The sequence below is a fragment of the Amblyomma maculatum genome, chromosome 1 (assembly GCF_055883805.1).
Source record: "Amblyomma maculatum isolate TAMU_Amacu chromosome 1, ASM5588380v1, whole genome shotgun sequence".
Classification (NCBI taxonomy): domain Eukaryota; kingdom Metazoa; phylum Arthropoda; class Arachnida; order Ixodida; family Ixodidae; genus Amblyomma; species Amblyomma maculatum.
Window position 1 is genome coordinate 208,903,615 of NC_139344.1, and position 15,422 is coordinate 208,919,036.

The 15,422-nt window shown below is 50.2% G+C and overlaps 1 protein-coding gene across 1 annotated transcript in view; it reads left to right on the plus strand.

Annotated features, from left to right (window-relative positions):
• The window catches only part of LOC146205479 (protein big brother-like), a 57,587-nt gene that overhangs the window by 26,647 nt on the left and 15,518 nt on the right, over window positions 1-15,422 (plus strand). Inside the window, exons 4-5 of the mRNA XM_084590171.1 lie at window positions 6,195-6,311; window positions 13,112-13,231. Of these exons, the coding sequence (XP_084446297.1) occupies window positions 6,195-6,311; window positions 13,112-13,231 (237 nt within the window). The remainder of the gene's footprint in view (window positions 1-6,194; window positions 6,312-13,111; window positions 13,232-15,422) is intronic.

The window sequence follows — 15,422 nt, forward strand, 5'->3', positions numbered from 1 at the left end:
TCGGCGGCAGCAAAAGTTAATTGTGCCCAAGGACCTCGGGGCCCGTGGGAGTAACGCGTGGCGTGTGATGGATGCCCGTGGCCGACGCTCCGCGAAGACGCGGCTAATGCACTTCTCCACGCTGGCGTGTTGCGGCCGGGGCGCACGCAGGCTGGCCCACTTGCGGCCGGGGAAACTCGGCATTCCGCCGCCTCGAGCGAGATGTGCGCAGTTCTCGCCGAAGGTGTGTCCGCTAATCATGGGCTCGGAGGTGGCCGCATCGGTCCGCACCGGCGATGACCCCGCCGTGGACCAGGGGACGCGGTTTGGCGGAGGCCGCCGCCACCGTGCCTAACGACGCCGATCGCATCCTTCTGTGCTCCTTGCTTTCTTACGATAGCAGTTATATTACTTCTTTGTGACACAGAGAGGAGAGAATTCATAATGACCATTCTGCTTTCTTGATCCGTTTCTTTTCTTTCGACAGCATTTCTTATTTGCATGCCGCAACGTATACGCCGAATAAATTTGTCTTTACCGCGCTGTGTGCTCTCACCTGCGCCTTGTTAGATGGCACGAGCAAAGGGTGCGTCTTCCGCGTGCTGCCTACTGAGACGAAAGAAAACACTGAAACTCAGCCGCCTCGTTCGATCGCTAGGTATTTTTACACGTGATTCCACCACAATAAGTTCTGGTATATTGCCCGCTTTGCGTGTAGCCTTAATATTATGCACTAATGGAAGTCGTAAACCTTAGTTTTGAAATCTCGGGCATAAACATGACAAACAAAATTTGAGGGCCTTTGTTCCTACTTTGCACCAATACCACAAGTCAGCATCAGTTAGCTTTCTTGAATATTGCATGCGGGGCTATTTCGTACTGAATACAGTAATAATGTTTTCCTCTATATCGGATTATCGGAGATATTTCGTGTTATGGACAACTTTATACTCTTGTGGCTACTCTTGGGTTCCTCTTGGAACAGGCAGTCTCATTTGAACCGCGCATTTTCTAGGCCTTATCCGCTTGAAAAGTGGGGATCGGTGTGGGTTTTGTAGATAAAATGGCCGTCTTTGAAAAAGCTACTACCTACTCCCTTCCCCCCCCCCCCCCCCACACACACACACACAACGCACTCATACAAAAATCTGCCTCTGGCCTATGATAGTCTTGTTCTAGAAACTTTTTCACAACGTGCATATAAAGTATACATATATAGAGCAGCTTACGTACTTAAGGTACGAAGAGATTGGAGGAACTTTTTTACGCCACAAAGTTTGCAACGTAATGTTAGCGTAATGCGAATATAGAGCGCCCCAGCGCACGCGCACTGCCGGAGTGCAGGTGCCGCCACTGCGCATCTGCGCCCACTAAACCGCTGTATATTTTGACGCTTGTACGTACCAGGTTTCCTGGACAATTGCGAGGCAATTCCGGAATATTTCAGCGTATACATCGTGGCCTGACAATACCGAAACCGTGCTTTCAATTTTTCCCGCACTCGCATCGAGCAACTAAGACTGCCATTTAATACAAGTGTATATCGGGCACATGTTTGACGATAGTGAAATTATTGAGGGATATTCTACGAAACTCTTATGAGCATGTACCGATGAAAACGTTTTAACCTTCCCGTGCATTGAAAAATCGCGTTTAAAGTTTATTCTGCGGTCGTACCGATGGGGTGCGTTTTTGACAATATACCGAAAACTATTTTACAAGCGCCTCGAGGGATGGGCTACGCGAGAGTTGGCTTCGGTAGCAACGTCCAGGTGAAGTAAAAAAGAAAAGAAAAAAGAAATGCGCTTGTCCAGAATTTATGGACGCGAGACGATGTTACGCCGAAACTAGTCATGAGAAAAGACATCATCAAATGCACTTGATGTCATTGTTGAACCGGCAAGGTCATGTTTTGCAGGCCAATTCCTGCTGCGTGTCTGGCAATATTTTTACAAGTCGGCGTGAGTTAGAGTATATATATACGTCATTATAAATGTATCAAAACTTCGTGCTGTGGCATTCACCTGCCTGAGCCATATTTTGAGCCAGCACTTTTGTCCTTGAATCCCACTCGCAACAGCGTTTTTCCCCGAGTCTCAATGAAAAATGAAAATGGCCGCAAGTGCTCTGGTTAAGTGTAAAACTCGCAATTTTCAAAAAAAAAAAAAAAGATACTTCACTGGGGCTGAGCAATTGAAAGCCGAGATTTCTTATCTTCTTTTTTCCCCATCTCACTGCACACTGCATGCTCGCGTGAGACGTGACGTAATCTGATCAATCAGCAAATATATCGTCCTTTTGCAGACGAGCTTTTAAAGCCAGCAAAGTCGGGGACGAGGCCTTGAGCGTTTGTACTCAACAGGGTAGTTTAGAAGCTTTGTTGTCATGTCTTTTTGACTGATGATTGCCATCCTTAGCTTTCAAGTACGTTCACGCCAGAAGGGGAGCGTTTGCCACCGTGCGTGCTCGGTAGCTCGAGGAGCTGAACGCTGTGTCGCAGCTCAACAGCTCGATCCGTATCTTAAACGGCTCACGAGTGGCGAATGAATATGGAGAACCCTTATGACACGGCGAGTGAGTCTGAACGCCGTGTGAGTTCACTTGCCTGCCGTGCGAGCTCGCTCTCGCCGAGGCGCTGCTTTCGGTACGAAATAGCGCCGTTCTGGGGCAAGACCTACGGAGATAAGATCTGAATTTAAGCGTTGTTTGCCGAGGGCGTACAGTTTACACAAGTTTCACCCGCTTGCACCCAGAGCGACGCTATTTAGAGAAATGACTGGACCGGGCTGATTTACGTGATTGACTGCACGTTAACGAGCCCCGAGCCACCCAAGGACACGTCATTCATTCTGCCCCCGCAAGACCGAACTGGGCGCCAGGGCCCAAGTGTAGCACCCCCACTTTCTGACCAGGGAGATGCAGCTCCAGTTCATGCGTGCGGGGCAGGTCTGCGCCTCGTTTCTTCGAAAAATCACGCCAGCTCCGAGCTGACACAGGCGTGCCGTTGAGCCAACGGGGCCAGCCTGGGCGACACCGGCGTTGTTTGGCCGAGATTGTGCAGCGGCGCGGCACGATTGCGACTCGGGCTCTTTGTTCCGTAGCCGGTTCCTCCGAGGAGTGTCGCGTTCGATGGGCTCGGGATGATTGACTGCTGCCGGGCCTCTCGCGCACAATGCCCTTTTGGTGGCGCGTTACGAGAACCGGCGTGGAAATTACGCGGGAAGTCCTGGCGCCATCCTTTGTTCTGTACCGCGGGGAGCAGCAAAAAAGGGCCGAGCGGAAAAGAAGCAGGGACCGTTTCCCAGCAGCCGTGTGCGGCAGCGAGGAGGCCCTCAATGGATTAGTCACGGTGCGCCCGTATCGCGAGCTCGTTTGTTACTTTGCCGGTGCTCCCCCCTCGGCGCCGACTTAGTCCAATGGGATTTGGCTCAGTCGCGTTCCCCGCAGCGCGGCGACGGTCCAATGAGCGCCGCCGGGAGGAGGGCTCCGGCCAGCCGCCCAGACCGCGGATCAACATGGCCGCGCCGCCTATCGATCGTCTTCACGACGTTGCCATGGCGACACACGCTGGCCACTCCGTCCAGCGTCGGCACGCAGCCACTCCACCCCCAACACTCGGCTTCCATAGCACTCGAGCCGCGACTGATTCCCCCCAATTTTGCCAGTGGTATATATCGCGTCCAAACATTCAACATCGGCAGTCGAGTAATTTCGCTCTGTCTGGGACTAATACATATAGAAGTCAAGACTGACAGCCCATGGTATAGACCCCACCCCCTTTCTCTAAATAAAAAGAAAAAAAAAACAGTTTGCTAGCAATGGACATCAGAATATCATGAATGACAATAGAGCGTAAAAGCGCCCTTATCTCCTAGTGTAGATTCCTCGCAAACCAGTTATGCCACGTATTTTCATCTTCCAGCGGCTTTTCTTTATCCTCACAATACAGTGCTTGCGCGCAGCTGGGCACTGCTGATATTTTCACAGCCCCTTACTTTTGATCAGGGGAGTATCAGAAATGTTGCCACGTATACGTCAGCAATTCAGTTTGCCGCAAAGGTCGTTGTAGTAAGAAAAAGAAAAGGCACCATACATGCACTGTGTCAGCGGCTAGAAAAGCTCTCGAACGTTTTCTTCATATTGTAATCTATATGAACGAAACAGCCGCCCTAACCGCAGTCAGAGCGGTTTAATGCTTGCATTTGTACTTGTCATTGATCGATGGAAGACTGGTATAGTGTTAATATTTTTCTACTGTAAATATAAATCGATTTCTTCTCAGCAGGCATCTTTGTGACCGTAGCGCAGGTCGGCGTAAAATAAAACACTATGTTACATAAAGCGCGGGCAGTCAGATGCCTATCCGGAAATAGCTTGTTGCCTGAGATGACTTCGTCCCTGTAGGACTCATGCATATAAGCGCCATCGCGTCTCATGCGAGCGCGTGCATGCGAGGATTGGTCGCATGTTATATGCCCTCCATAATTGCTTGGAATGTAAAATCGACATTTCCCCATATATATATATATATATATATATATATATATATATATATATATATATATATATATATATATATATAGCGTTGGAGATCCCCAACGCTTTCCTTGGCTGCACTATGATATGACTTATAGTTCAAGAACAGCTCATAATTTTAAGAGCTCCAAAAGCATGTTTTCTATAACAAACATTCAAGCGCTTTGGAAAAAAAGAAGAAAACATGCGAAATCATACAGCTTCTTTTCCGTTCATAACGTCCAGCGCTCGCTGTGTTGCTCCGCCCTGCTTGACTCTGAATGCTATGTTTGCAATTAGTTTCCAGACTTGTATGGAGCACATGAGAGATGCGCGCTTGTGAACGCCGCTTCCAAGTCTTCCCCTAGGCACATGACATTTCGGAAGATCGATCCTATGGTTACCGTTTATCACAGGAGGTGACCACATGGTTGAAGCCGTCTCATAAGCTGTCTTGCGGGCCGGCATCTTCATCAGTAAAGTGCAGCATAGTGTGGTATCACAGTTTCCCGCCTGGGTATTTTCATTCTTTGCTGTGCCACAGTATCAAAAAGAAGAAATGGATTGTTTCGCTGCCCGCTGTGCCGTTCTCCGCCCGCGTCTTGAGCCGCAGAGTCTGTGCGGGTTCTTGACCGGACAAAAGCCAGCAGCGACTGTCTACACGACGCGAGCCCCTTGGCGACATGAGCGCGCACTGATGCGGTAGCGAGGCTGCACCATGTCGGAGGAACATCAACTCGAAACAAAGGGAAACAAGTGAAGGCCGCGTGTCCTTCTTTCTTTTTCGCCCATTTTCCGTCGTTTGGGAAACAAGCGGGAGCCAAGCGCTGTTTAAGTCCAACAAACTCGAGAGCTTTTCCCTCGCAAAGGATGCCTGCGGAGAGAAAATAGTGCTCGGAGCGAATCCTCCCGGCGACGCTTCCCATTGTTCTCGGTCGTCGTTGCTACCGTTTCCACGCGGAGGCTCGAGGAGAGCGGCGCAGTTACATCGCGTGGGAGGACGCTGGGGCATCAAACTGCGGAAATGGCTCGTTGGCGCAGCGCCGGACGCTGCACCGCCCATAGCCGCCCCGTCGTCGTAATCGCGCTGGGTCCGCGCACACGTCGCCGGCGACTCCCCCATTCCGCCCCCATGACAATGGACGCACGCTGGTTGCCGCCGGTCGGTCGAAGCGCAAACGTCATTTCCGGTGAATGGCCGCGCATTTCTTGAAGACGCGCGGGTACAGCGGCTAGCGCGAGTCTCGGCAGCTCTCGGCGGCGCACGCTCGACTTCGGGCGCTAGGAAACCGCGTAAATTGCTGGCTGCTCGCCCGCGGGTCCCAAAAGAAGACACTCGGGCAGCGGCCATCATTCATCAACGCGGGTACGCTGAGGATCCGCCCGCCGCCGAAGCGAGCGTGTGCTCAGGGAGTGTCTCGAGGGGCCAGTTCTAATTTCCAGCGAACCCGTATTCCGTAGAAAGGCATCGGCCCGACGATTGATTTATGGCCGCTGCGGACAGGCGCGGCTGCAGTTTGTTGCCGCGCAGACAGAGCGCAGACGAGCTCGGCCCACCGCTCGCGCACCGCGGCCAATGCAAGCGGGCCGGCACCGCCCCCGTCACGCGAGTCCCTTCACGCCGGACGCTGCGGGTTGCACGCCTGGGCCTCGCTGGCCCCCTGCGAAACTCAACATGCTGCTTCCTTTTTCTCGCGCAGGTGCATATCAAGTCGAGCTTCATCATGAACGGAGTCTGCGTCCGGTACCGAGGATGGATCGACCTCGACCGACTGGACGGAGTAGGCTGCCTCGAGTACGACGAGGAGAGGGGACGGGTAAGCATCAACACTATAGCCTTTTGCCGCCTTTGTGAGTACGGAAAGAAGTCTTAGGCGTTTGCCGTGCGAATGTTGCGCAAAAAAATTAATAAAGAATAAGAGGAAAGAAAACTGCTACCGGTCTTAGTATGGTCTGAGAACTGTACACGGCTTCACCTCAGAACTGGAGAAGAAAGTACACGGAATGGTGGCAGGTTATATATACCCAGTTTCCTCCGCTCCCTCGGAAAATAGTTCCGATGCTGTGTTTTGTATGGTGCCTCGATGTGCGCGCATCGCTGAGGACGCGTGCATCGAGGCACCCTATGTGCTTTGCGTCGTCACCGTCGGTGTCGTTGGCCATGGGCGAAAAAGTCCGAACGGATATTTGAAATTTAGGAACAGCTGGAAAAACGAACCTCGTCGTCAGCATTACTGCTTCAAAACACGGCACTAAGTCAAAGACCGAAATGCATTCACTAGGTCCCCGTTTGGCACGCCTGAACCAATGAGGCATCGTGGCCTACAGGCCTGTCTGTGTGCATATAGCACCGTTATATATTCGTCTGGCAACCAAAGGGCCCACGTTCAACCTCAACACCCTCCCTAACTGATCCCTATTTATTTTAGATATTCGTGTTTGTCCATGTCACAGAAACCTCTTCACCAATTTGGATTCTTCGCTGAGTTGTTATTCCGACTGCTGGGTAAGGTTCCTTGAGTTATTCACTCACAAACGATGCATTCGCTGGCGGCGACGCCGCCGGGTTTTCTGCGACACGGGGGCCCTTCTTTCGCTATCGCGTAAAATATTCGGATAGATGGAAAACTTATCAAGAAGGTTCCTGTAACCAAAAGAAGGTAATATAGCTGAATAAAAATCCGATTAATCCGGTCAGGAATCGAAACGAGGACTCTCGGAATGTACGTGAAACGGGCACGCTCATTGGTTTGCAAGCTGCATAATTGTAGAACGTGAGATACGAACGGGACCCGATAGTGCAATCGCATTCTGTTTTTAAAGGCAAAGCTTAAGCGTATCCCAATTTCGTTTTCCCAACAAAACGCTGAAAGTCTCCGTTGGCCGGACACGTTAATACAAGAAACGACCCACTCGGTTGCTGTTGTATAGGACTGAAACTTATAGGCGTACTAAGCGCACAACGAAATATGAAAATGAGCCTGCATGGTCATCTTTGACGGGAAGTCACTGCAACGTTAGATCAACACCTGTGCATATTCTGGCCAGACATGCACACATACACGGGGTCACAGCGCTACTGTGTATGCTTAACCCGAACCGTTCTAATCGTCCTGACCATAAATATATGACTGGGCTCAGTTAATGTGCGAACAAAAACAAATAAGCCATGCCTTGTAGAGCTGGCCTCAGCTATATATGCTGTGTCCTCCACCGCAAGATTAGTGTTCATTATAAAACGACTACTGTCATTATAGCCCTGGCGAGAAACCTCAAATACCGCGTAATGGCAAAGTGTTTACTCCATGGCCGGTGCGCTCGAAGACCAAAGATTACACCTCATTCCCCAAATTTCACCTCTTCTGCGGTATCGTTTTTTTTTTTTTTTTTCCCCCTCCGGCAGCATTCTCGCCCTATCGCCCTCGCAGGATGCTTGAGAAGTCAAGGCCGACACAGCGTTTCGCGTCCTGCCGATTCTTCCAACTTTCGCTGCCACCTTCGCCGCGGGCAGCGCTGCTCCCTCGCACCCCATTCATTAATTAGTGGACGGCCTAAAAGCCGACCCGGAATAACAGTCTGCGCCGATCCGCGCTCGCTCTGCGGTGCACACGCGTTGCTGCCGGTCGGCGCGCGGCGCGGGCGGCCGACTGCCGCTAATTGTTACCTCCGCGCAGCGCGCGGCCATGACGAAGCGGCCGGATTGTTTCGGTCGGGGCGGAACCGCCGCCGATCCGGGGTTCCGCCCAGCGCTGATGGAGCTGCGGCGCACGGAGCTGCGCGGACACCTGACCGCTGCCGCCGGATCGCATTCCGGCACCAGCGCGGCTCGGGTGCCCGCACTCCGACCCGTTCCGGTCGACCAAGACTCCCGCGTGCGCCCCCAACGGGAGGCGGTCGAGCACTCTTCCGCGAAACCGTGCACGGTGCGCGGTCATCTATCTCTAGCGGCCATACGCAGCTGGCCTTCGGCACATAACGCCCTGCGCCGGCATGCTGCCCTCCTCCGCGACGCGCTGGACAGAAAATAAACAATATGATGCACATTGAACCGAAGAGCTACGGCTACTTGCAATATTTAAAATATTAAGGGGAAACTGTGCGGTGGCTCTTCTAAAGCCTCTCTTTTCTGGGTAAAACGAAAACTGACCCCGGTAGATGTGCTGTATGCCTGGACAGCGTTGCAGCTGTAAGTATACTTCCCACGCACAGCCGTCGTCAATAGTTCCAGAGGTTTTCTTCTGGGCCACATCTCCTGATATGTTGGCAGGACTTCCACAAATGCTAAAGGACCCCAACTATATGTATATGCACAGCTTAGAAGCAAATCCCATGTGACTTGACAAACACTGCACGTAGAGGCCGATAGTGCGCACAAATTTAACTATTAAATTCATTTTGTATTGTTTAGAGCGGTCACTGTACTGCGTGCATCGATCGCCCGCGTTTGAAACGTCATCACTGCGCCTAGTATTACGGCCGGCCTCGCGAAGCAAATTGACTGTTATCAATTCACTTTCGTGATTAGGCGCTAACCGCATGAGGCGACAATACACGGCTGCTCGCACAGTGGACTGAAGACAGCGAGAGCACTGCTACTCGTCTGAGTTTGTAGAAAATTTTTCATAGAAGCAACTCGCGAGGCAGCCATTAGCAGAATGCTTTCGGGGGACATAACTTCCGTTGTGGCTTTTTTGCGAATCAAGGTTTTCTTTTTCCTATATAGTGCGGTTTGAGAGGACGTGCAGGCGCTCGCTTCGTCGCAGCTGTGCATTATGAGCGCATCGATATAGTTCAATAAAAGCTTGGCAGAAAAAAAATGAAGCTAGGGTATTGAGACAAGATATTTTTAATTATTACCGAATGAGCGGCAAAAAGCCGGTTCTTACAAGTCTATGCGCCGCACAATGTAGTTTGGCTCCACTGTGCCGTGCCCCTAACGCGATCGGTTCGTGCGGGTGCACCAGCAGCAACCGCAGGCGTTGGCGTAATTGTCGCGCGACGCATCGCCGATGAATAGAGACTTTTAGTTTAGCGTTACCGCTTACCGCTACCGCCTACTTGACAGGAACGTGGCGCCATCTGTCGCCATCGGGGTAATCTGCGCATGCGTACTGACGCTCGCGCGGGTAGGCGGTAGCGGTAAGCGGTAGCGTTAAACTAAAAGTCTCTAATATATCCTCATGCGCGGTTACCTCTTTATTCGACGCGAATCGCGCAGCCAGCAGCTTTAAGGCATCACCCAGTGACACGGTTTCCTAACGCATGAAAGGCTCTCGTTTGATACAGTGTAGCTGAACGCATATTTGAGAAAAGTCTGCTGCAGCTAGGCGATATGCCTCAATTCAACCTCGATTTTGTGGCAGCTTGCATTTCACGAATAAATAACTGGCGAGTTCGCTTGATGTGGAAACGCTGAGGTTACGGGAATCAAGCAAGTTGCTTCGTGAATATTACTCTATCGATTCAGACCCGATCTATCGCTCACATCAGCAATATGAAACCATAGCAACTAGCCCGGATATCTCTCCTGCGATCTAGTCGTGCTCCTTTCAATCAATTCACACATTTAGAGCGGCCAGAGAGCGCACCGTACTCGCAGGGCTGGGTTAACAGTGTTGCACGGCTACACCCCCCCCCCCCCCCCCCCCCGCCTCACCCAAGTCCCTTCAGGCTTGATGCGTTTTAGAATTCACTTCAGAGAACAGCAGATGTCGCATTTTACTTGAAAGGAATATCGCCTGTCTGGATTCGAATATCGCCATAGATTATGTCATTTTTCCCAGGATATGCACAAACTGTCTCCGCGAATGGAGTTGATGGAACACGGGTGAATTTCAAAAATCTCTACATACATTATTTAGGTTGATTTTGTTTTTTGTTGCTGTCAGGGCACCAAGAAACATTTGAAACCGAAACCTCTGTCTGTGTGCCCGCGCATTGCTCTTTCCAAAACTTCTTGAGTGATACCTTTTGGATAAGTGCGAAGGGCCAGTTCGTTTGAGCCCTTTGAAACCTGAATAATCTGGCCGTGACCATACTGCACACTTGACCCTATAAGAGTCGTACAGTCTGTAACGTCCAAGTCCGCAAATAAAGTACAGTGTCCAGTATGCGTTGTGCGGAGTGCGATGCCGTGATCTTGTAATGCTTGTCAACCGAACTTTGTTACATACAGTCAAGCGAGAAGTTGCACTATTAAAGAAAAATATTTAAGAATTATGCGCTCTAAATAGAGCTCTTGAACTTGACTCATATATGCCCACTGTCGGTTCGTCTACTTTATATACGGGGAAAGTTTATATGAATACGATCTCCGAAATCATTTCGCAGTCCAATATTTGCCGGCGTAGAAAGATGGTCGTTGTGAGAGTAAATTCAGGCACCCTAAGGGTCACTGACGCAGCTTCCGATGTCGAGCGGCGGCTGCCCCAACGGTAGCGTCCCCGGCGGCCGCGTGGGAATGGCCCGCGCTGCACTACGGGCGCGGCCATTGCAGCCAGCCACAGGTGCCTGGTTCTAATTACGGTCGCGGCAGCAGCCGAGGCAACGCCAGCGCCACCGCGAGGGGGCCCTCGCGCTGGTGTCGAGACTCCTTTTGCGGCCAAACCCTTGCGCAAGCGGCACGTCTTAATTGCAGGTTGCCGCGGCGGCAGCCGGGCCGCCGGCCGACGCGCGCTTTTCCCATGCCAGCCGGCCGCCGGTGGCCGCTTGGTCACCGCCGCGGAGCCTGATAAACACGTCCGTCAGCGCGCCAGACAGTTCGGGGAGCCGCCCGCCGCGGAGCGACAGCGTGCTCCTCCACTCTCGAGCCTTTTTTTTTTTCCGAACTTCGCCGACCAAACGTATGGCGCCGAAGAAACCATGGCATTGGCGAACCTCGGTTGGAGAACGTGTAGACACTGTGCGAAAGCAAGATGTCCACCTGCTGCGGATCGATGCTGCCTTGGCGCTTTCTTCGGCGTCATTTCACGCATATAATTTATGCGTGGGCATATATGTGGGCATGAATTTTATTCCACACCGGTGCAAACGCGACAGTTACAATTATAGCAATGTCCTCCTTTTATCATACTTCAATAAGCCAACCGAGTGCGTTAAAACACGGACAATACGTTTGAACCTGTTTTCGAAACGTTTTGGAAATGTCTGCTGTTAAAATGTTGCACGGAAGGTCATATCGTTGCGCGTGGTCTGTATACATAACTATAGATGCATGGTTTGTGTATGACGTCAGGGCGCCATCTTTTGGCACGCAGACTAGCTTCCATAGTGTACGCGGGAACTTGTTGGCTGTAAGCGGGTTATGAAAACACCCGGACTTACGGCGCGCTCTCTGCACAGTAAGATGCTGACCGCTACGAGGTCTGCGCGAACCACAGTGTAAGAATATTCTTACACCGTAGTGCAGACTATATTGAGATGTATATTACAGCATGTAGCAGAGATGTATGCCCTTTTAGCGGACGCCTCCTACGCATGCGCAGGGGTCGCAACTTGGCCCATTGTCATTACGCGTGCGTGGGAACCGTCCGGCAAACCGGTGTACATCTGTACTTCGTCTCGCAAGATGTTTGCAGCACTACGAAAGGCAGGGGAGCCCTGGCCCATTCAAAAATCATGCTCCCTATAATAGGTGTACCCCTAAGCGTCTACTACCCCTGGGCACTGTAATAGGTAATTGTGCTCTTACTGTGTCCCCTCAATTCGTGCGGCGAGAGGCGCATATGAGCACGATTACCTATTGTAGTGCGTATGACCCTGATTGGACCAGGTCGCCCCTGTTGCCTTTCGCAGTGCTACAAACAGCTTGTAAAAAGAAATATGTTGACGTTAGCACGAGTGCGTTAAGCTAAAATTTCTTACATCATATCTCATTTCGTCCAAGAAGTCGAAACATAAAAGGAAGCGACAAGACGGAGGCAATAAGACAACACAGGATGGTACTGACAGCTAACGTTTATTGAAAACACAATATGGATCAGACGCGCGTAAACTGCCAACGTGTCCCACCAGCTGGCCCACAGCCAAGCTGTTTTAAGTTATATATCGCCCCAAGAAGATTGCGCATTTTTTTTAATCATGCAGGTACAGTAAACGTCGTGGGTTGTCATTGCTTCGGTGCTTTAAGGCGAAAGCTTTTATAAGGCTCATGAATGTGGACAGGATTTGTGTGTCTGCGGAGGGTGTCACACAATCATTGTCAAGAAATTGATTGATGAGGAAAAGGATGGTTGTATGAGATAGAAGGTAAAAAATGTGTCTGTGTGCAAAATTTTGTTCACGTGGAGCAATTAGTTAATTAGAGCCAGAAAGTCATTTCGGCGTCAAAATAGCAAAGGGTGTCAGTATAGCATGCAGACGTCAAAAGAGCCACGGAGTACAAGAGTACAAGCAGTAAAAAAGAGAAAAGGCAACCAAAAGAGAGAAAGTAGAAAGATAAAACAAAAGAAAGAAGAAAAAAGAAAGAAAGACAGGAAATGACTGAAAAAGCTGCAAATGATCGCAAAGGGTCGCAGGAAAGGCTTTCCCCTTACCGCTCTTAAAATATAACTAAGTGTATCCAGCGAATTTTTAGATGTACATTGCAGTGACCTGGTACTTTCGGTTTCTGTTTCAGTTGGAAGATGCTGTGCTCCGAGACCAGATCGAGTGCTACAACCAGAGGTTGCGAGACTTCGAAGAAAAACAGAGGGCCTTCAGAGCGCGCCACGAACGACAGGCAGAGGCTGAGCTCGAGGTAAGTTTCTGTGCAACTTCTTTTTCCCAAGCGTAGCAGAAATAGCAACACTTACCGTCTTTGCCAAAAGTAACCAGGCTGCAGGGTTCCCTTCTCAACCGTGTTTGGTGCCCCTGATCGATTTCAAAAGGCAAAAAATGGTCTTTACAGAAAATAGTGATGCGCTTTTGTCCACACAGGTGATCAATAATTTGGCATGTCCTGTAAAACGCTTAACTACAGGGCTAAGGAGCAAATCGGGCAGCCTGGTTACTTTTGGCAAAGACGGTACAGTTTTAACTCTTGAACGCCTATTTGCCGTACCATGTTTTGTACGTATTTCTACTAATAATTGAATGCTCCTTCGAGCGGTAGAGGAATTTGCAGTGCACAGTATAAGAAAACGCAGTATCTGCGCCAGATATTTTTTTCCGGTGGTTTTAATAATAATAATAAAAAAGTCGTGCTCCAGCTCTATCAAACCACACAATTAAGTAAAGGTTCAGTAAGAAATACACGTGATCAGCATTAGGCAAATTTAGGCCTGAACATCACGGATAGCAAATATATGTTTTAGTATACAGCTACTGTTTATGGGTGCATGGCACTGAAACATTCTTGGACATTCCTTTCTCAAAAGCACAATCTGGTGGCTGCCGCTCTCTTTACGCATCCCCTATGGGGGAGAAAAGTGTTATCAACGGAGGAACGTTTTCGGAGCCCACTATAGTTGACAAACAAAAGAGAGAGAGGGTCTTGGGCGATAAAGCAATAATACACCAGATGTTTTACCAAACACTTTTCCTACAAACATGGAGGTCTAAATAGAACAAAAATATTTTCAGGTGCTAAGTTTCAGCCATGGCGGATGTCAGTTGCAATCCAAAGTATCCTAATGAGTCAGTTATCAAAAGTGTCCTAATAGCTAACCAACTGATCGACGTAGTGTGATGGTCAGTGCTAATGAGAGGTTCGAAGCCATGGGTGGTAAGGGGGGGGGGGGGGGGGGGGCTACCCTTATGAATGTTTGCAACAGTGATCCCCTAACTCTCCGCGCAGTGCGATGAAGATGCGCAGGATTCAGCCCGCGGTGTAAGCGCATTGCAACGTCCGCTGGTGACATGTTGCAATTCATATATACTGCACCCATTTCAAACTGACTACTCTATTGTACCGCGTGAAGTCCATCCCTTTGCTTCTTCGCTCACAAAAGGGTTATCATCGCCAACTGCACTGACGTTATTTCAGAGCGCGATGAAACCCAAATAAATTAATGCGCTGGTAATGTAAAATAGGCAATTAAAATTTGGCACCGAGGTCACTACAATACGTCGTGAGCGGATGTTGCGTACGCACCAAGCTTCCTGAACACCTCATGCACTTGTTTTTGTTTGCTTCTTGCAAAAAAAAAAAAAAAAAGAAAAAGTAAACGCAGCATTTCCTCGCGCCGCAAAGCGTTCGAGAATGACGTTTTCTTTCACAAACTCGTCTGGCATCGACTAATCTGGGGCTTCCAACTCTGCGTTGTACTACACCGGCTTCTTTAATTTTCTTTAAAGTTAGCGAATTTTGCTAACATTTAGAATAAGTAATGTAACATTTAGAATACGCTTAAAGTACCCGCATACTTTGCCATTTACGTATAAAAGAATAATGGAAACACAGTTAAGCTTCGCGGAGCTGTAATTAAATCTACATATCGCTCGCCTGTGATTTTCTTATTGTGCCCAACATGAACTAGTGAGTGTCATGCAAACGCAAGAGAAACTGTTCATGAAAAACGCAACAACGTCGAAATAATAAATAAGAAATAATGAGTTCCAATACTTTCACGGCACACGGTAGAGTCTGCCCGGCGGGTTCATACTACGAAAACGCGGCTTTCGATACCCACGACTGGCGTAGAGGACGACAAACGCTGTCTCCCTCGCCTATGCGCGTGGCGGCGGCGCGGCGCAAACAAGAAGCCCGCGCAACCCTTTGACCTGCGCTGCCCGGTGCTCTCTCGCCAAGTGCCAAACAAACACGGGTCGCGCCGCCCCTCTCACCACCCGAGATTTTCCTGCTTTCGGGTAGACTTTTCCCATCCGCGTTTTGCGATCATTGCGCGCGATCCGCTCAAAATACGGGCCACGGAAACGGCACGGGGGCGCAACCCTTGCCGCGGCGGACACGCGGCGACCGGCGCCTCCGCATCTGGCGCGACGCGCGC